Source organism: Cucurbita pepo, chromosome 1 (genome assembly GCF_057944985.1).
Source record: "Cucurbita pepo subsp. pepo isolate OVF chromosome 1, ASM5794498v1, whole genome shotgun sequence".
Taxonomy (NCBI): Eukaryota; Viridiplantae; Streptophyta; class Magnoliopsida; order Cucurbitales; family Cucurbitaceae; genus Cucurbita; species Cucurbita pepo.
The window spans coordinates 7,036,600-7,058,010 of NC_141798.1; the positions used below are offsets into that span (position 1 = coordinate 7,036,600).

The following is a 21,411-nucleotide window of genomic DNA, read 5'->3' on the forward strand; positions in this document are numbered from 1 at the left end:
ATCAATCATGCTGAAAAATAAGGTTCAAACTCCGGAGTTAAATTTACCTTCAAGAAAAAGAATGAAATTAAAAAAATTACGAAAAGAATATTGAAATTAAAAAATACTAATTAAACTAAACGTAACACTAATTACAAGTTTAATCGTATTAATTAGGTAATTAAAATTAAAAAAATTATAAGAAACTCTTAACCTTTTTATATATTTAAATATTTTTAAATAAAATTAAATTTTTATATAAAAGAATGTCTTATTTTAAAAAATATTGAATATGTCTATTGTTTACAACTACGAAAACCCGATTGTAATTTAATTTGAGGTCAATACTTATGGAATAAATATTTAAATAATTGAAAACTCGTATATTAATCTTGTAATTTAATTTGAGGACAATAATTATCGAATAAATATTTAAATAATTAACCTATATATGTATTAAAAAACAATAATTTCACCAAAAAAAAAATAAATAAATAAATAACTCTACTAATTAACGCTTTTAATTGACCCAGGTCAGCAGGTTAACTGTTTTTTCTTACCATACGCGCCGACAAAGCTCATTGATGCGAGCTTTTTTTTTTTCTTTTTTTATATAAATATTTTTCTCTCTTTTTTCTTACCATACTCTCCAAAATTCCCTCTACGGGCCCCGCAAACAGCCGGAATCTGGGGCTTTCTCACTGGAACAGCTTCGATTTCTTGATCTCGACACAATCCCCATATTTATTCGCTAATTATCATTTTAATATTCGAGTTTTTGAGCTATTAAAGGCTGGTTTGAAATCGCTTTAAAGATGTATGTCTATTGAATTATATGAAAGGTCTGCAGATGATGGCGGCGGAGGACAAGAAGAAAGTGGTGGTAGTAGGCGGAGGAATTGGCGGCGCTTTTGTTGCTTATTCTCTTCAATTTGTTGCCGATGTCGTGCTAATCGATCAGTAAGCTGCTTGTACTTCTGTTTGTTATTGATATTTTCTTTTTCCTTTTCTTGTTCGATCATTGGATTGGATCGTAGGAGTTGTTATTGAAAAGTTTAGGAACTGTTGCCCATTTTGTTGGAGGAGATTCGTGTAAAAGGAAAATCATTAGTCATCTGTGATTCATGGTACAATATACGAAAAATTAGATTTATCGAAATAGGTTGGTAGATTGTGTAGCCACTACGAGAGCCTCCAGCGGAGAATAGCAAGGGCTGATGAACCTTGCCTCTGCATTGGGTTAGAGACAAACCAGATAAAGTTTTGATAGAGATAAAATCAAATTATGTAATAAAACTTACACGATAAAATCAAATTATGTAATAAAACTTACACCTATTTCAGGCTTAGCTAATTGTGAGCAAGAGGATATTTGGATAATTGAGGTGAATATTTTGCCATTTATAGGCAATAAAAAGTAGCTGATCCAAGGCCTGCAGGAGCTTATCTCAGTTGTGGACGATGTACAAATGAATTTACTGTAGAAATATACTTATAGGATGAAGATGATGCCCAATTGCTGACATTTTAAGTACATTTTTGTGAGATCCTACATTGGTTGGAGAGGAGAACGAAGCATTCTTTATAAGGGTGTAGAAACCTCTCCCTATCAAACACATTTTAAAAATCTTGAGTGAAAGCCCAAGGAGGACAATATCTGCTAGCGGTGGGTTTGGCTGTTACATATGGCATTAGAGCTAGACACTGAGCGATGTGCCAGTGAGGAGGATGAGCCCCAAAGGGGAGGACACGAGACGGTGTGCCAGAAAGGACACTGGACCTGTAGGGGTGGATTGGAGGGTACCACATTGATTGGAGAGGGGTATGAGTGCCAGCTAGGACGCTGGGCCTTGAAGGAGGGTGAATTGTGAGATTCCACATTGGTTGGAGAGGAGAACGAAACATTTTATATAAGGGTGCGGAAACTTTTCCCTCTAGATGCGTTCTAACAGCCGCGGGGTGGGCTTGAGCTGTTAAGTATTGATGAGTTAAGTTCACATACATCTTATAAGTTGTGCAGCACGTTGATATTCTAGATATTGTACTGTCTGGCAGTATTCTTATTTATTTAAAATCATAAGAGATACCTATACTTCTTGTTCTTTTAGTTTATTAGGTGGGGCTGATATTCGAACTTTTGACCTCTAATTGGTTGAGCCTTGCTCACATTGGCATAAAAGATATCAATACTGAAAATGAAAAGGAAAAGGAAAGCTGTTGTGACCTGGGCATCCTGTCTAGTGTTATTTGATCCATTCTTGGCATCCCCATTCTTTTCCTGAATAAATTTTTCAGAATGGTCGTAATGATTTATTGGATTCAGGAAGGAGTATTTTGAGATCTCATGGGCAGGGTTGAGGTCAATGGTCGAGCCATCGTTCGCTGAAAGATCCGTGATTAATCATACCGATTACCTTTCCAATGCAAAAATTGTTGCATCTTCAGCCACAAATATCACAGACAAGGAAGTTATTGTGTCAGATGGCTCTTCAGTTCCCTACGATTATCTTGTTGTTGCCACCGGTCATGAGGAAGCAGTTCCAAAAAGTAGAACTGAAAGGCTCAGTCAATACCAAGCAGGTGAATAAAATTGATTCAATGAAATTTTTATATTCGTTGTTGAAGTATAACTTGCTCTTTTTGGATGCAGAATGTGAGAAGATAAAGTCGGCCAATACGATCTTAATAGTTGGAGGAGGTCCTACTGGTGTAGAACTTGCTGCTGAAATTGCTGTTGATTTTCCAGAGAAAAATTTGAAACTAATACACCGGGGGTCGAGATTAATGGAATTCGTTGGGTTTAAGGCTTCCCAAAAGGCACTGGATTGGTTGACATCAAAGAAAGTTGAAGTGATCCTACAACAGTCTATTTCGATGCAATCTTTATCAGATGGAGTATATCAAACATCGGATGGCGAGACTATTGCAGCCGATTGCCACTTCATGTGCATCGGAAAACCCGTTGGGTCTCGGTGGCTGAAAGAGACCGTCTTGAAAAAAAGTTTGGACATCCATGGAAGACTGATGGTTGACAAGCACTTGCGTGTCAGGGGTTTTAAGAATGTCTTTGCAGTTGGAGATATCACTGACATTCAGGTAAGTCCTTCATTTTGTACGTTTAGTTAATTGGCCATAATTGCATTTAGTTAGTAGTTTATATTCTTAGAGCCCAAGGCCAAGCCCACCGCTAACGGATTTTGTCCTCTTTGAGCTTTTCCTTTCGGGATTTCCCTCAAGGTTTTTAAAACGCAGTCATCTAGTGAAAGGTTTCCACACTCTTATAAGGAATGTTTCATTCCTCTCTCCAACCAATGTGGGATATCACCATTCACTCCCTTGGATGGCACACCGCTCGGTGTCTGGCTTTCATACCATTTGTAACAGCCCAAGCCCATGCTAGCAGATATTGTTCTCTTTGAGCTTTTCCTTTCGGGCTTTCCATCAAGGTTTTTAAAATGCGTATGCTAAGGAGAGGTTTCCACGTCTTTGTAAGGAATGCTTCGTTCCTAGGGAAGCCCAAAAAGGAAAAATCTGGTATATCGGTGGACTTGGGTTGTTACAAATAGTATCAGAGCCAGACATCAAGCGATGTACCAGCGAGGAGGCTGTTCCCCGAAGGGGGTAGACACGAGGCGGTGTGCCAGTAAGGATGATGGGCCCGAAGGGGTGGATTTGGTAGGGTCCCACATCGATTGGAGAAAGGAACGAGTGTCAGCGAGGACGCTGGGTCCTGAAGGGGGTGGATTGAGAGATCCCACATCGGTTGGGGAGGAGAACGAAACACCCTTTATAAGGGTGTGGAAACCTTTTCCTAGTAGACACGTTTTAAAGCCTTGAGTGGAAGCCCGAAAGGGAAAGCCCAAAGAGGACAATATCGGCTAGCGGTGGCTTACGCCGTTACAATCTCATAGTGTCAAACATAGGCACCCAGCTAGGCGTCAACTTGGATTGATTTCTTAACATGCTGCATTTTTATTCAGATACTCAAATGTCATCTCCGCATAATATTGTGAATTTGGATTCATGGAACAGGAAATGAAACAAGGTTATATAGCAGAAAACCATGCTCATGTAACCTCCAAGAACCTGAAACTGATGCTAATGGGTGGGAATGAGAGCAGGTTGGCTACATACAAACCCGGTTCGCAGCTTGCAATCGTTTCGCTCGGAAGGAAGGAGGCAATCGCACAACTTCCTTTCATTACAATAAGTGGATGCATTCCTGGATTGATTAAATCTGGAGACTTGTTCGTTGGAAAGACAAGAAAGGAACTTGGATTAGCACCTTGATGAGACGTTTCATCGAGCACGCCCTCGTGTCAAACCGTCCAGACTTTGCTGTATTTAGCTGCACTTTCTCCCCCTCGTTCGTTCTTGATCATGGTTCATCTTCATTGTATTGTATCATTTTCATAACAGTGGCTTGAAAGACACTCTGTGCTGTGTGATTTGAGACGCCTTCAAAGTCATGAAGTTATATCTCATTACATTGTAAAATAGCAACCATGTGAAGTGAGTTTGAAAGAAGCATTGTGTCTGTGGTGAAACTATAAATAATATTCTGAATCTCTTGTACTTGTATCAACTACTTATTCCCTATTAAGTGCTTATTTGAACACGAGGCTTATCTGGACACGTGCACGTGCTATTCAGATGTTATTTAGCCCATAAGATTTAAACGACTCATAATCATAAGGTGACTCAACATTGATAGATGTTGAGATATGATTCAAAGTATTCAAAGTACCGAGATTTTAGGAAATTGTTAGTAGATTTGAATTTATCTAAGATTTCCATAATTTACTGGTTAGTGTATAAACATGTAAATATTGGAATTGTGTAACTCTTCGAGTGAGAAATCAATACTAAAGTAGACGAAAACGATGATGAGACTTGTTAATATATATATATATATATATATATATATATATATATATTTATTTATTAAAAAAAAATGACTGATTCTTAACGCGGGGATATAGGGCGATTAGGAAAAAAATCGAAAAGGCAGGGGTAAAACAGTAAAGTTACACTTTTCGAGAGGGAAAAATATACTTATTAAATGATGGATTGTCAAACAAAGAACCGTTCCGTTCAATTGCAAAAAAAAAAGAAAAAAAAAAAAAGAAAAGAAAATCCACGTTGTTGGCTTCTTACTAACATATGATCGGATGCAGGTGAATATTTTCCATTGGTCTTCTCTTTTCTTCCCTGAACGATCCAAGAAAAAGGGATGTCAAAGAGATTCTCGTCGTGATCTTCCCAGCGAAACTAAATTCTCTCTTTCGGGGTTTTTTCTTCCACATTTTGGCGTCGATTCTCGTCTTCGGAGGCTGATCGACGTCGAATTGCTCCATTTTTGCGGCAGCGAAAGATGAGGAGGGTTTTCGGCGTCAAGAAAGACAAAGAACCGCCTCCGTCTATCCAAGATGCCTCCGAAAGGGTAATCGTTACTATTTCTTTTACATCTAGGGCTTATTTTTCTTGTGTTGGCATGGATTTTGGAATACGAGAATTTTGGTTTATTTTATTTATTGGGAAGAATCGGTTGCTTCTCCTTCGTTGAATTCGTTTGTGTCAATTGGGATGTTCTGTATTGTTCCCTTTTTCAGATTAATAAAAGGGGCGATTCAGTGGATGAAAAGATAAAGAAGCTTGATGCTGAACTCAGTAGATATAAGGAGCAGATCAAGAAAACAAGGCCCGGTCCAGCTCAAGAAGCTGTTAAAGCTCGAGCGATGAGAGTACTAAAGCAAAAACGAATGTATGATCCCATTTTTGTTACTTTTTCTTAAAGTTCTTCCGTGCGACCTGGGCATATAACTAACCTTTGCATTCTTTTAATCATAAAGTAGTGTGAATACTTTGGAGGGACGATTTTGTTGAATTGATTTGACAATTTGGCTTGGAGATCTGGCAGAAGCCTGTATGCTTGGGTGTTCTTGTTTCAAGCAACATATATTACTTCATCATGTTTCCTTCACCATAACTTTCTGTTTTTCCCTCTGGTTTTGTTGCTAGAACTTCATGTTCGTAGTTAACTGTTATCTGTTCCAAAAATTCCGGCCCCTGACTCGAGAACAAAGCAAGCGATTGAGCAGCGTGAAAGCCATGATAATACGCCTGACACTTTCATTTGAATTTCCATTCTTTTTCCAGAAATCCTTTTTCCGTAAACCCTAAACTTTGATTGACTTGACCACAATTGAACTTTTCTTTTTTCTTTTTAATGTTAGAAAGCTTGTTGATTTAAATGCTTGCTGTTGAACTGATTAGAAGTCTGGAAGCTCGTCTGACTACAATTGGATTGGGATTATTTTGTTCTAAACTTCTTTGTATCTTTCATTTTGCCAAGTAGGAGTTCTTTTTATTGTTTACTATCGGTATGGTTATTAAGATATTTCTTATGCTTTATAACAGGTATGAAGGACAACGTGACATGCTGTACAATCAGACCTTTAACTTAGACCAAGTTGCATTTGCCTCGGAGGGCATTAAAGATGCTCAACAAACGGTAACATCTGTCGACCCTTTTTGTGATCATCGGTTTGCTCATCTTTTGCCCCTCAAAAGAGAGGAAAGAAAAGAAAAGTGCGAGCGTTCCATTGCAGATTTGGACTCAAACGTAGTGATTTTAAATCAAGAAAATCTTAGGATAAGGGAAGGGGAAATAATTGGATTGCTTGCTTGCTTAATTGTTTGACTAGACATCCCACGTTTTAGTTTGTGTTTATAACGCGGGGTCAGATGTCCAAGAGTTCAGGGCAGTTAAGGTGGAGCTTTGTCTGTCTAGTTGAAACCTGCTGCCTACCTCGTGAGAGAACGAGGTAGGGGGACAAACATCTGCCATTAGGAAGGCATTTCTTGAAGTTCAATAAAGTTCTATCTGCGTTCTCTCATCGTTCTTCCTAATATCAGTTTAGCTTGTAACGGGGATTGATATCCTGGATGCGTTTATTAAATCAAATAGGAGTATCCTTTTTCTCTCATACTAACGTCGTTTTACTGTTTTTGCAGATGTCGGCCTTGAAATCTGCCAACAAGGAGTTGAAAGGAATGATGAAAACAGTGAGGATACAGGACATAGATGTCAGTAGCAATCACCTCGTTTTAGCATCCTTAGTTTTATTCAAGCCTTTGTTTGAGAGGTTTTGTGTTGTCTGCAGAACTTACAAGATGAAATGATGGATCTGATGGATGTGAGCAATGAAATTCAAGAGACTCTTGGTAGGAGCTATAATGTACCTGATGACATTGACGAGGATGAACTCTTGGGCGGTATGATTGCTGCATTTAAATGCTCAATTTTGATGAAATATGGCTTCCTAGGAATCTTACATCCCCACTACTTTTTTGGAATATAGAGCTGGATGCCTTGGAAGCAGACATGGGATTTGAAACTGAAACTGATGGGGTTCCATCATATCTCCAGCCCGACAAGGAATCCGATTTAGAAGGAGAGCTCAACTTGCCTTCAGCTCCTACAGGGCATGCAGCCGTTCCTGCAGGCAGAACCAATGCACAGGTAACGATCGTCGAACATATACTGGATCCAACTTCTTGGAGTCAAAAATCTCGTTCTTGTTCATTTAAAAGAACGGTCGTAAATTGAAATATTGCTGAATTGCATCCATTAACACGAAGTTACATCTATCAGTTCATGCGAGTTCGTTCATTTTTATTTCAGCTTCTGCACTTTTGGCTGTTTTTATATGCATTGAGTTTTGTCCTAAATTTGATGCACAGGCTGAGGATGAATTGGGTTTACCCGCTGTTCCCCGCGCGTCCCTTCGAGGCTAAACGTTACACTTATCTCATCTGATCATTGTTTCTTGGAGCTGTTGGAGGGAACCTTTGTATACATGGTTGTGCAGAGCTTGCATTTGATTTATATATCTATAAATAGATTGTCATTCATCTTTGGCTATATTCACTCCAACATGTATTTGGAATTGTTCATCCAGGCAGTCTGCATTCATTGGCTATGCAAGATCAAACTATATATATATAGGCACATTCTTGGTACCATTCTTTTCTGTCTGTTGACATTTCATTAATTATATGCCACATGAATTTATACTCTATAGCCACATTCTTTGTTTTGTTGGTATTCACTTGAATGTATATTTTGGTTATATTTCCAACTTAAACTCGTTTGGAACAGGATCAACAGGGCCACACTAATATGCTTTAAATGATGTGTTATGAATGGTAATTTTGGTTATTCACTGAAATTTGCTTAGAGTTCTTTCGAGTCTGTGTATTTGTGTTCGATGAGCATTAACCCCCTTTCATTTGGTAATAGCTCATTGTTTTATAGGCTTTATTATATTCCGTTGGAAGAGTTCTAGTAAGACTTTGAAAGCGACTCTAGATCAAAGAATTCAGGCTATTCAAGGCACTGGTACCCCCAAGCCATTCTCGAAATGGACCCAATTGGCCTCGAACATCCCAACAAAGTTGCAATGTAGAAAGAAACCCAACTCATAGCCCTAATATGTTTTGTTGCTTGGAGGATGTATTTCACTTTGACTAGAATTGGAAGATGTTGGTCAAAGTTGCAGGTTCCCTCGAGTATTTTTCATTATGGTCTTCAATTCTTTGATTCTTGAATGGTTCCTTGAAGGTTCTAAAGCTCGGTTCTAAAGCTCTTGTTATTAGACACTACGGTTGGTCAATTTTAAAATGTGTTTAATAAATAAATTATTTATTAAATATAAAATACAAAATTTACTTCAAAAAAGTAATTTAAATTTTAATAAAAGAAGAAGAGTATCTTTTTCTTTGAATTTGAAGGCCAAAAAAATATTATTTTATAAAAAATATGAAAGTACGATAATTAAATTTTATAATTTGAATTAATTAAACTTGTGCTAAAAAGAGGCGGAAATCATAAAATAAGAAAAGCAAGAAAATTCTAGATCCTTCCTTAGCATATGTGGGTTTGGCCGCCTCAGTATCAAAATGTCAAAATTACCCCTAAGCCTCAGCAGACCACATCTTTTAAAGAAACAATCCGAACCGTCAAAATATTTCCTTATAGTTTGAGATTTGGGTCTTTCCAATCCCTCTCTCCCTCGCCGTCTCGAGCGACCCCTTTGGTTTCTCTGCTCGCAGGTCGATCTCTCTACCCGTTCTTTCACTTGAAGATCGTCCCTTTCGCTCTTGTGAGGTTCGTGTTTTTCTCCATTTGATTCATCGGTTTTCGAGTTTTTTTCCCCTCGATTTCGCTTTCGAGGTCTTGGTTTTTGATTATGTGTTTGATTGCTTTATTAGGGTTTGTTGAGATCCGATCGGTGAGGCAAAAATGTTTGGAAGGCCCAAGAAGAGCGACAACACCAAATACTATGAGATTCTCGGAGTCTCGAAGAATGCGTCGCAAGACGACCTAAAGAAGGCTTATAGAAAAGCCGCTATCAAGAACCATCCTGATAAGGGTGGTGACCCCGAAAAAGTTAGCTCTTTCTCCCCCCTTTGATGATTCTGAATCGTTAGTTCTATTATTTTTCTTGGGATTTTCTAATGTCTTTTCCTGATGATAAATGATTGTGGATCATGATGTTTAGATCTACTTCTTAGTTATCTGAATTGATGCTTTGTTTTGCTGATGGTCTTGATTTTTCACTAAGAATGATGCTTTTTACACGCCTGTATTTCAATGAAGAGAGTGGTTTGCTAGGGTTGCAATAACTTTTGTAGGAATTGACGCTCTTACTACGTTAGGTGTGTAATTTGAACGTCGATGGTTTGGTTGTTTACATGTGTAGTGAACACACTGAAACGGTTTCCCCTTTGTTTAATTGGCAAGCTTATTGATCGCATGACTTCGACCTAAAGCTTGATTGTTGTATTTCAGTCATTATCTGTTTACCTGGGAATTTAAATTTGATGTTGGTTGATTCTCCCATTGTTTTGTCTTGACAAATATATTCCAAGCTCTCTGGCTTTAAAACCTGTCTCAGACAGCTGAGTTAATCAACATAATGGAAAAAAAAATATTAACCTTTTGAAAAATTTCCATTCGTGATTCAGTTCAAGGAATTAGCACAAGCCTATGAGGTACTGAGTGATCCAGAGAAACGTGAGATATATGACCAATATGGCGAGGATGCCCTCAAGGAAGGAATGGGTGGTGGCGGTGGTCATGATCCATTTGACATATTCCAGTCTTTCTTTGGTGGAAGCCCATTTGGCGGTAATAATTATTTGCTGTGACGTTCAATTATGTACTATGGAGTTTCTTTAAGCAATTGAAATCCATTTTGAGGTTGTATTCAGGTGGCGGAAGCAGCAGAGGACGAAGGCAAAGAAGGGGAGAGGATGTTATCCATCCCCTCAAGGTCTCCTTGGAAGATCTCTACAATGGGACTTCAAAGAAGCTCTCTCTTTCACGCAACGTAATTTGCTCAAAGTGCAAGGGGTGAGTAACCGTGGTCGTTATGCCTTTTCCCCTTCATTGATTGTCTTTATTTTCTGGACTCACGTGAACTTTGCTATAACAAATCACAGTAAGGGCTCGAAATCTGGTGCTTCAATGAATTGCCCTGGCTGTCAAGGATCCGGTATGAAAGTTTCCATCAGACACCTCGGCCCCTCTATGATACAACAAATGCAGCATCCTTGTAATGAATGCAAAGGAACTGGTGAGACGATCAATGATAAAGATCGTTGCTCACAGTGCAAGGGTGAAAAGGTTGTTCAGGAGAAGAAAGTTTTGGAAGTAGTTGTTGAGAAGGGTATGCAAAATGGACAAAAGATTACATTTCCTGGTGAAGCAGATGAAGCGGTAAGACTGCATTCTTATTGGATATTTTTTGTTGGCACTTGAAACATGTCATATGATTGGTTTTCATTTTATTCATTTGTTCAGCCCGACACTCTTACTGGAGATATCGTTTTTGTTCTACAACAAAAAGAGCACCCGAAGTTTAAGAGAAAGGGCGATGACCTCTTCGTGGAGCATACCTTGTCTCTCGTCGAGTCCCTTTGCGGTTTCCAGTTTATTCTAACTCATTTGGACGGCCGCCAGCTACTCATCAAATCCCTTCCTGGTGAAGTAGTAAAGCCCGGTATGTAACTATTTACGATCCATTACGATACGTCTGCTGTGTTTTTCTGCTGCTTGTTACGGCATTTGCTCACAGCGTGAGTTCTTAATCACACAGATCAATTCAAGGCTGTAAATGATGAAGGTATGCCAATGTACCAGAGGCCATTCATGAAGGGTAAACTTTACATCCACTTCAGTGTGGAGTTCCCAGACTCTTTGAACCCTGAACAGTGCAAGGCCCTGGAGGGGGTGCTACCACCCAGGTCTTCTGTGCAGCTCTCAGACATGGAGTTGGATGAATGTGAAGAGACCACTCTCCACGACGTCAACATCGAAGAGGAGATGCGCAGGAAGCAAGTACAAGAGGCTTACGACGAAGACGATGATATGCCCGGCGGTGCCCAGAGAGTCCAGTGCGCTCAACAATGATTTTGAATGGTGCTCCACAGACAGCTACATCAAAATTTTGGGATACCCCAAATGGAGGAAAGGGATCGAGCAGCAGCCAGCAGCAGCAGCAGCTCCAGGCAGTCATATCCAATTTTTCTCAAAAATAAATAGATGACTTTGATTATATTAATTTAGTCGGGGTGGTAGGATAACGAAGCAAGTTTCCGGGTTTATGTTTTTGTTCTCCTTACTATGTGCTTTCTAGCTTACCATGAACTCAAACAATTATGTATTTCATTTGCAGATAAAATAGGATTGGATTGGGAAACACAAACATCTCTCTCTGCTTTATTTTTTTTTTCTTTTATTTTTAATAGACCAATCATTGATATATCCTTTTTTTTTTTTCTAATTAATTTTATATTTTTATTTTAATAATGCGTATTTGATATAAATTTGATTTTTAAAATATATTCAAAATTCTGAGCTTTGTCAAGCTTTATTTGTTTATTTTTTGATTTTCGTAGAAAAAATCATTTTCTAGAGAAAATTCTTACGAATTTTAAGAACTTATTATTGTTTTATTTTTTATTAAAGTAAAATAATCTTCTCAAAACTTTTTATTTTTATTTAAATGGTTAATTTGAAATGAAAATGTTTCATTGAGTAGAAAATTGAATTATTTGTCGTGCCATAAAAGAACTTTATAGTTATTAGTTAAATAAATTGTTATTAAAAGATAATAAATCAATTTATGAAGCATTTTGTATAAATTAGCGGGAAAAAATAAAAATAAAAAAAAAAGGAAAAAATCCCGAAAAGAAAAAAAGAAAAGAAAAAAGGAAGATGGCATACCCAAACAGTACGATGCTTGTTCATTTGATTTGAGGCGAACGCCCAGATGAGTGGTCGAGTCCTGTGCATTTCAACGATTCCATTTCGCTTCCATTCCATCTCTAAGCTTCCTTCTTATCCATCTTCCAATTCCAGGTTACTTTCCTCTCTGTTCCATTGTTTTTGCTTTTGCTTTTGCTCAATCGTTCCTTCAAAATCCAAATCCCAGTTTCACTCGATTCTTTTGCGCCACTATGCAGCATTCTCACCTTACTAATCGTTTTTCACGTTCACGTACTTTTCTATTCGTTTTTCTTTTGTAGGCTTTGGTTTTGCGGAAACCAAAACGTGATTCGGATGGAGGAGCAGGGGTTCTTACAGGCTTCTGAGGCAGTTGTCGCCGATACCGATCTGCTCAAGAAGAAACTGGAAGCTATGCGCCTTTCGGGACCGCAGAAGCTCCAGGTTTTGCTCTTTTGTTTTTGTGTCTGATGTTTTTTTTTTTCCTTACCTTTGTTTATAGAAATAATAGTAGGCGGTATTGTTTAGGTTATTGCTGACTTTGATGCTACGCTAACGAGATACTGGATTGATGGCCGCCGAGGTCAAAGTAAGATTTAATGACTCCTACCTGCCAACTTTGTATCGCAGCTCTATTTTTAATTGTGATGAACTTGATCTATGTTGTGCTGACAAGATTAACATGTGTAGGCAGTCACGGTCTTCTAAAGCAGGGGAATCCTGATTATGATGATAAGAGAGAAGAACTTTATAAATATTACCATCCCTTGGAATATTCTCCTACAATTTCGATAGAAGAGAAAACGAAGCTCATGGAAGGGTGGTATGTTTATTAGATGTTCTTTGCTATTAATTTTTCATCTCTTGGATTTCAAATTGTATTGAGAAGTAATCTGTATGGAACTCGTGATGCGTCTATTTGTCTATCAGAAGTATATTATGGATGGGAGTTGAAGGGCATATATTTGTACCAGTATCAGCTAAAATCGAGTTATTTCTGTGATGCTTCTGCAATTATACATTATGAATTTCTATCCATGTTGTTTTGTTAGTTCTTATTGATGGGAGCATCAACATCTGTCTTTCCGTATTATGCATTGCAGGTGGGGCAAAAGCCATTCTCTTCTTATTGAAGGAGGTCTTACATTTGATGCAATAAAGCAATCAGTTGCTGATGCCACTATTGCTTTTAGGGAGGGAGTGGTTGAGCTGTTTGAACTTCTAGAGGTAAAACCTTTTCTCCCTGAAGTGAAAACATTCCTTGCTATAATGCCCTTTGTGGGGTAAATGTCAATGTTTTATTTTCTGTTTTTTGGTTTCATGATATAGCTGATTTTTCATATCGAACACCCTCTAAACACTTTTTAACTACCACAAATCATGATGATCAGGAAAGGGATGTTCCTGTTCTTATATTTTCAGCTGGTCTTGCTGACATTATAGAGGAGGTAGGCATGGTCAAATGTTCTTTGTTCTATAATGCATTTTATACAGATATAATTTCACATCTAAAGCTCACTTGTGTGTCCTCTCTTGATATATCGCCCTTTTCTTGTTCCTGGACCAGGTCCTGAGGCAGAAGCTTCACAGATCTTTTAAGAATATTAGGATCGTTTCGAATAGAATGGTGTTTGATGATAATGGTTGCCTTGTATCATTTAAGGGTACCTTCTTTTTTTTAGCTGGCTACTACTTGTCACGGTCATTTTATTAGGGGTTCTTATGATTGTTACATTTGAATGAGTTTGTCCTATGGAAATGTTTCTCTTTGCAGGCAAGACAATTCATAGTCTAAATAAGAATGAGCATGCTCTTGACATGGCCGCTCCTCTTCATGACCAATTGGGTGATGTAAATGGAGCAACTAGTGACAGTGCCTCAGTAAGAAAACGGACGAATGTACTTCTTCTTGGTGACCACATCGGGGATTTGGGGATGTCAGATGGTTTAAACTACGATACGCGGATATCTGTGGGGTTTTTGTAAGTAAACTTTTTAAAACTTACTTCATGTCATCTGTTTATTACGAATGCTGTTTTAAGTTGAAATTCATTTGAAGTATTCATTCTCATGATAATAATCTCGTTTTTCAGGAATGACAACATTGAGAACTCTCTTGACAGCTATCGCAACGCCTTCGATATTGTTTACCTGGTGAGTCGAACACCCCTAAAAGAGGAGGAAAAGAACTGAAAATCTTTAGTTAAAATACCATATTGGTCTTTCATTCTATTTTGGTTCCTGTACTTTCAAGTGTCCAAGTTTTATGGTTGGTCTCTGTTAGTATTCCCTTTCTAAATTGTAGTATCTTTTCTTACCTAAAAATTATTATATAACAAATTTCGATAAAAATTAACTTTGAATGGCTAAATTTAAAATTTATTGAAGTAGAAAGACTAAACTGGAACAGAACTCTAAGTATATGGACCAAAATGCTTTTGTTAACTAAAATCTTTACTTTTATTTCTCGTGACTATTATTGCTAATACAATATTTTTCTTCTCCACATAAAATTCTCATTGCAACTGTTGTACCATAAAACATTAACCAATTTGAATGTTGTCTGCAGAATGATGCATCCATGCTGGGAGTGGTTAAACTTGTACACCAGCTCTTTCCAGTTGGAGGCATCTGAGGGACATAACTTTTCTATATGGTTAATGAAGGTGATCACTTCCAATTCTGAACAAGAGTATCGTTCTCCTTTCCAGCTGAGTGGCAACACTCGTTGCTTTTACTCATTCTTTAGTAGAGTAGTTTGACTATGAAACCAGGCATTTCAATGTGAACCTCAGGAATTAATTGCTTGACGTAGGGTTTCTCTGTTGACATTGGTTAGTATTTGGTGGTCGCTTAGAAATTCTTTGTTTTATGACAATTCTCAAATTCGACATGAGTTAAAAATCATCAAATCCTATCAACTTCTGAATAATTCATAATATGCTTATCTAAATCATTTGATCGGTATTATAATTTTGGAGTGTAGGCTCGACAGTTACAGTTATTTATTTAATCTAGTTAGCCAGATATTTAATAATCAATTTAGTGAAGACAATGGAGTTGTTGACCAGAGATTATTTTAGAGTTCATTTTAGAAAATGGATCAGATTTCTTGCAAATCGTGATGTTCATATGCACCTGAAATAATTTATCCCTCAGCTGTGTTTATTGTTTTAATTTAAGTGTACAAACCATATGATTCAAGTTTTGTCATTTCAGCTCAATATCAAATGGTGAGCTACATGCACATTATTTTATAAGAAAATTATATCATAAGTTCTGTGCAGCAATAATTGAGCAAGGAATAAATGGGCATTATAAACATTTAATTTATGCCTCTTCATTATTTACTTTATTCCTTACTACTGTAGTCTAAAACAAGATTCTTCAAAAGTTAATAAGAACTGAAACAGAGCTTTTGAGTCAGCTTATGTAATTAACCTCAAGCGTTGCTTGCCAAAATTTGATCCGATGCCTCTAGAATCACTTTGGCACGGTGGAATTCTATTTGCAGCCGTTGATGAAGAGGTGTTGATGAACTCAAACCGTTCTTCTTCACATCTTCCAGCAATTCCCTGATCGGAAGTGCAGCAAGAAAGCTCTTGATGTACTCCTGGCAGCACTCCTTCCCTGTGCACACAACCTCTTGCTTTATATCACTATTTGTTGACTCATCTTTCTTCTCAGTTGATGCTTCTTTCAGGCTACTCGGTGGTTCTGGTGTTGATGCTTCTTCAGGGTCGCTTGGTTGCATGACATCAATGGAGGGAGTTTCCTCCATAATCTCTGTGTTCTTTAGTTGTGGCACCTCGGTAGATGGTTCCACCTGTGATATCTCTGAGATCTTTGATTGATTTGTGTTAATGGTGCTTTTCTCCTTTGCTGGCTCAGAGCTCTTTGATTGTGTTGTGTCAATGGATGTTTCCTCATCTGATGGCGCCGTGCTCTTTGACTCGTTTGTGTTATTGGAGGTTTGCTCCTCTGATGCCTTTGTGTTGTTTGGTAATCTATGAATTACTGTCTCCTTGTCGAATTTCAGAATGTACGCCTGATTGCACCCTTCGTACAGCCGCTCGCCCAAGGTATCTATGATGTAGTAAGCATCCTTGTCAACCTTCAGGATGAAGAAGTGGTCATTCCAACTCACAATGTATACTATCGATTCGCCTACACTTGTTTGATGGTCTGCTGCTAGTAGGCTGATTTCATCCCATATGGTGTCAAAAGACATGGCGCCTTTGAGGAACTCGAAAACACCCTCTTCCTCCAGCCCTTCTGGGTGGAAGAATCCAACATATGACTTCTCTGCAACAACAGATAGAGGTCGGATTTTTGCATCAATTACTGTGTCGAGATCGAAGTGTTTATCAGAGAACTGTTCCATGTAGTCTTTATTTTCACAAAGGTTCCTCCATTCTGCTGATCCTTCTCTGATCAAATTGTCCAGTTCAGACTTGACAGGCATTTCTTCTTGGTTGGATAGCAACCAATCAGCAATAACAGCAACTAGAGCCGTGCAGGCGCTTTCCCCAGAAGCACGTTCGCTCCTTTGATCAATAGAGGCAAAGAAGACTTCAGTTTCGATCTTCAAGCCTCCATCACGGCTAGTTATCTCCTTCTGCTCCCAAGTACCTACAGCGAAGTTATCGTCCCCAAATGCGGCTGCTGATAACTCCAAACTATACCACTGCAAGAAGAAGAATGAGAAGAGGAGGCCACTATTAGTACGGTTTTAAGTAAAGCAGAGTAAAATGCAGTTCAGGTCCGGAGTACATACCCAAGAGAAAAGCTCATTTGTGCTGAGCTGCCTACGGTAAAAGTCGATGTCATCTCCACCGTCTTCACCATAATGTTTCTTCAGAAGAGGCTCTCCTTTAAATTTAGGAGATTTGAAGCTCAACTTCCTCTTCCTCCATGACAAGATTTTGCTCATTGAGTTCTGCCTTGTTTGTGAATTATCAATATCATCCTTTTCTAAGCATCCTGCACCATTGCCACAATATATCCAACATTCATCATCTCCATTGTTGGTCTTTGTTCCAGGGAGAAGCAATTCTGCCACGCGGTTAGCATGGGCGAGTTTTTCATAACCTAATGGCTGCCTAACACATGAATCCTCATTCCCACCATCCAGCGAATCCGAATCAAGTGAGGAACTGTGAGTCCAATCCTTATCTTCAATATAAAACCTATCGACAGTGGCAATAGCTTCTTCACGGAGTACTTTAGCTCTTCCAGCTGATACACAGTGTCCAAATATTTTCACTTTATCTAGACCTGCTCTTATTGCAGCTAACCCATCTTTCTCTGCAGACAAAGCCAACGGTGAAGGCGGGGAGAGCGTAACAGGCATAATCGACCTTTGCACCATCATCAAAGGCTTTGTAGCTCTCAGCTCCAAGAGGTTGAGAGATAACTGCGTAATCGAAAACGAACTTCATCAGAAAAAAAGAAAATGGCAGGGAATATGAAGCAATGCACTTTCTTTCAGATTTCATCTCCTTGAAGGCTGGAAGAACAACCAATTTGTGCTGGTAACTTGGGAGATACTACTTACAAGGAGCAAGGGGCTGAACTCTGGAGTGCTGCCACGAACCTTCAAAGGAAGGCTTATTTGAATCTCCTTTCCATCAGCTTTGGAAGCATACTCTGCTAGGTTCAGTGATGCGGTTCCTACAACAGTATAGCTATTCCGAAGTACTTGGTTTTCTCCCTGTAATCACAGCTGACTGAGTAAGAATTTGGAACACTGCCCAACCACGAGAAGCTCCCCTCAAACAAGAGAAAATTTTGCCACAGATCCCCAAAGAAAAAGGTATTATGAGCCCTTTCAGATCATTTATTTGAGTATTCAACATATGGGGATGATCCTTTCTATCCGTTCAGATATTGTTTACTTTGGGTTTTCTCATTCGAGCTTCCCGTTAAAGTTTTTAAAACACGTTTGCTAAGGAGAAGTTTCCACACCCTTAGAGAAGATGCTTCGTTCTCCACCCCAACCGAGGTGGGATTTCACACCTTCCAACAATTCTAATTCAACTAGTGTAATTTTATTTATTTATTTTGGGTTTATATTTACCTAATCTTGAATTATTTCATGAAATTTTCATCAACTGTTCATCTATTTTCTGCAGGCCAAGCAATGTTCTGTTTCTTCCTTATGAGAGCTGAGGACATCAGGTAAGAACACTATACTCCTATGTTAATTGTAAATTATTGATATATTCAATTCATAAAGTGACAAATTATTGATATAGAAAAAGTCAAAACACTGAATATCAAAAGAAAATTGGAATATCAACATCCTCATTGTTCAGCCATACGTCATCCACGAGCCCCAACCTCAACAAAAAAAAAAAAAAAAAAAAAAAAAAGCATAGAAACTACAAAAGGCAGAAGCAATTAAACCGTCTTGTCTTCATCATTCAAAGTCAAACCAAAAGGGGAAATAGGTGGAAAAAAGCAAGCAAAACAGTACGACCAAAATTCAATTACCATTAATTCACAATTCAATCCATACAGAAACTGTAAAAAATTCCGTAAAGAAGAAGAAAAGGGAAGGGAAGGGAAGGGGGGAAGGAAAGGGAAAGGGAAAGGGAAAGGGAAAGAAGGAAGGAAGAAGTGTTGCTTACTTTTTGAAGGATTGTGAATGAAAGCTTCCATGGAGGTATGAGATCCTCCTTAGAGCCCAAAAAGGAACACGAACTCTTAAACTCTTCGTTCCAATCCACCGATAAGCCTCCTTCTTCACAGACATTGCCTTTCTCTGTGTAATTCCTCTTCACAGATCGTCTCCAAGAACTCACTCCCATAATCTTCTGCCCTTTCCACTTGATTTCCACCACTAAACCACTCGCTTCCTTCACTGATACATTCGTTAATCCTTCCAGTCGGCGAAGATTGATCCTCGCCTCGTATTTTCTCGACGAGAACGGCGGCCACGACGGCCACCGGACCAATTTCACCACCATAAAAATTGATGAACCTAATCAGACGAAACAAATTTCAAAAAGAAAAAGAAAACAGAGAGTTGAAAAATGGATTAGGAAAAGTTGAATCAGAAAGGGATATCGAAATCGCGAAATCGGAGATTGGAACAGTTGGAGATTACTGTTAGGAACAGAGAATTTGAAGAAGAAATGAAGAATTGAAGAGAAAGGATGAAGGTGGATACTTATAGATTGGAAAAAAAAAAGCACAAAAAGGTTTGTTCGTAGGACCCCTTTTAGAGAGAGATTAGAGAGAGAGAGAGAGAGAGATTTCCTCTCCATGAAAACAACCTCTTCACCTTGGAAGTACCGCAATTTAAAATTTCCTCTCTTCTTATCTCTAAATATTATTATTATTATTATTTATTTATTATTATTATTATTATTATTTATTCTTATTTAATTCGAGTGAAAGATTGGATTTTATTGATTTTTATCTCTAATTTCAAAACTGATGTAAATTTACAATGTTAACCTTCAATTTAAAGGGTATTGTAATTTAGAGTATTCTTACGTGAATTCAATGAATTATAATTGTATAATTGAAATGATTTTGATTTTGAAGAAAAATCACATTTTTATTGAATTTTTTTAGCTTTGAAAAAAATTAATTAATGGTTAAATTACCAAATTTCAAGCCTTTTGAAATTGCGTTGAATAATTCATTAAATATTTTTAAAAGTTAAGTTGTCTATAAAATTTAAATTTAATTTAATTTTGTTTTTATATTTTGAAAAAAGAAATTGGAACTTATTAAAAGTAGTTGTGGACTAGACTTTTAATTTAAGTTATTTTAATTTTATCATCAGACATTTGAAATTATTTCTTTTATTAAAAAAAAAAAAAAAAAAACAAGTATATATATTGTTTTTTTTAATGTTATTGTTATGTAATATTCCTTACTTAATGTCATTAGTACATTGTTAGCCAGCTCAGAAGTTAATACATTACTATTTTTAGGAGAAGAAAAAGTTGGAGCTCCAGCTTTGTTTTTTGTTTTCTTTTCTCTATTAAGAAAAATTATACTCAAATGTTATTGAATGAGTATTGAAAATTCAAGGAATAAAAATATATATATATATTTAAAAAAATGTATTATGAATAATTCAAATTGGATGTAGAAGAAATCAGAAGAGTTATAGATAGGTGTATTTACTATTAAGTGAAATAATTATTTAATTATTAAATATTGTATATAGAGACCCAAATATACAGTTTCTCTTTAGATTTGTTTTTTTTCATAAGAATATGAATAAAGTTTCATATTCTAATAAAGTTTACACCTCACCCTAATTAAATCTTCAATTCGATTTTTTTAAATTATTAACAAAATTCTACTTGATTATTTTAATGATTAAAATCTTATAAAACTTAAATATTAAAGATTCCCAAGTCAAAATGTATTACTAACCTCAAAGAGAGTTGTGTTATGATCTAAATACTAAATACTAATTTTCAGAGGGTTGAGTTATGATCTACTTTTGGGTTGTTCGGGTTGACTAAAAATATCAACTTGCTAATTGACTTGAACTTTTTGTTTTCCAAAATTTTAACCCAACTCAATCTTGAAGAAGAAAAAAATATCTAACCGAACTCAAATGGAAAAAAATCTAACTCAAAGAGGTAAAAAAAAAGTTAACTCAAAGAGGTAAAAAAAAAAGTCTAAATCGTATTTTCAGTCGTATGATGTTGGTTTCTACAAATATTATTCTGAGTTAGTATACTAACTCAAAAAACAATAATAATAATGCACTGAATAGTCGGCCTTTCATTTATTTATTTATTTATTTTTCATAGCTTATTACGTCCTCCATCGAATGATAGACTTATAGAAAAAGAAAAAAAAAAAAAAGATTGATTAAAGAAACAATAATAAAAGATTTCCGACAAAGTCAACTAATTATTTCCTTTTGAATCTTTCAAACGGATTGATTGCATCCAAATCTCATTCCCACTTTACACACACATGTTTATGTTATGTATCTATACATACATGAATATATTTTGTTCATTCATTCAGGGTCGAGTTGACCAAATAAATAAATAAATAAATATCAAAGTTGAAGGATTAAATTCATCAAATAAACATAAATCTCAAAATTTATCAACTAAATTTATAATTTAACCTGTAAAATAACATACTATTTA

General features: G+C 37.0%; 5 protein-coding genes across 5 annotated transcripts; 4 read left to right on the forward strand and 1 right to left on the reverse strand.

Annotated features, from left to right (window-relative positions):
* The first annotated feature begins 612 nt into the window (after window positions 1-612).
* LOC111792533 (uncharacterized) lies at window positions 613-4,564 on the forward strand. Its single transcript, XM_023674054.2, has 4 exons — window positions 613-939; window positions 2,303-2,559; window positions 2,630-3,075; window positions 4,012-4,564. The coding sequence occupies exons 1-4, from the start codon at window positions 815-817 to the stop codon at window positions 4,267-4,269; spliced, it is 1,086 nt and encodes a 361-aa protein (XP_023529822.2). The 5' UTR covers window positions 613-814; the 3' UTR covers window positions 4,270-4,564.
* A 610-nt stretch (window positions 4,565-5,174) lies between these two features.
* On the forward strand, window positions 5,175-8,063 carry LOC111792567 (vacuolar protein sorting-associated protein 60.2). Its single transcript, XM_023674077.2, has 7 exons — window positions 5,175-5,422; window positions 5,592-5,743; window positions 6,400-6,493; window positions 6,997-7,068; window positions 7,146-7,257; window positions 7,344-7,504; window positions 7,726-8,063. The coding sequence occupies exons 1-7, from the start codon at window positions 5,354-5,356 to the stop codon at window positions 7,777-7,779; spliced, it is 714 nt and encodes a 237-aa protein (XP_023529845.1). The 5' UTR covers window positions 5,175-5,353; the 3' UTR covers window positions 7,780-8,063.
* A 930-nt stretch (window positions 8,064-8,993) lies between these two features.
* LOC111792522 (dnaJ protein homolog) lies at window positions 8,994-11,753 on the forward strand. The gene is made up of 7 exons (XM_023674043.2): window positions 8,994-9,151; window positions 9,256-9,433; window positions 10,012-10,174; window positions 10,258-10,399; window positions 10,489-10,765; window positions 10,850-11,048; window positions 11,145-11,753. Exons 2-7 carry the CDS (start codon window positions 9,287-9,289, stop codon window positions 11,456-11,458), a joined length of 1,242 nt encoding a protein of 413 aa, XP_023529811.1. The 5' UTR covers window positions 8,994-9,151; window positions 9,256-9,286; the 3' UTR covers window positions 11,459-11,753.
* Window positions 11,754-12,209: 456 nt separating this feature from the next.
* On the forward strand, window positions 12,210-15,227 carry LOC111792543 (5'-nucleotidase / magnesium ion binding protein). Its single transcript, XM_023674063.2, has 10 exons — window positions 12,210-12,409; window positions 12,577-12,718; window positions 12,803-12,863; window positions 12,965-13,097; window positions 13,378-13,501; window positions 13,666-13,722; window positions 13,842-13,938; window positions 14,049-14,256; window positions 14,368-14,428; window positions 14,844-15,227. Exons 1-10 carry the CDS (start codon window positions 12,321-12,323, stop codon window positions 14,907-14,909), a joined length of 1,038 nt encoding a protein of 345 aa, XP_023529831.2. The 5' UTR covers window positions 12,210-12,320; the 3' UTR covers window positions 14,910-15,227.
* Window positions 15,228-15,500: 273 nt separating this feature from the next.
* Window positions 15,501-19,245, reverse strand: LOC111792504 (uncharacterized). The gene is made up of 4 exons (XM_023674020.2): window positions 18,907-19,245; window positions 17,832-17,987; window positions 17,052-17,690; window positions 15,501-16,961 (listed from the first exon to the last, which is right to left on the reverse strand). The coding sequence occupies exons 1-4, from the start codon at window positions 19,243-19,245 to the stop codon at window positions 15,717-15,719; spliced, it is 2,379 nt and encodes a 792-aa protein (XP_023529788.2). The 3' UTR covers window positions 15,501-15,716.
* Between the last annotated feature and the right edge of the window lie 2,166 nt (window positions 19,246-21,411).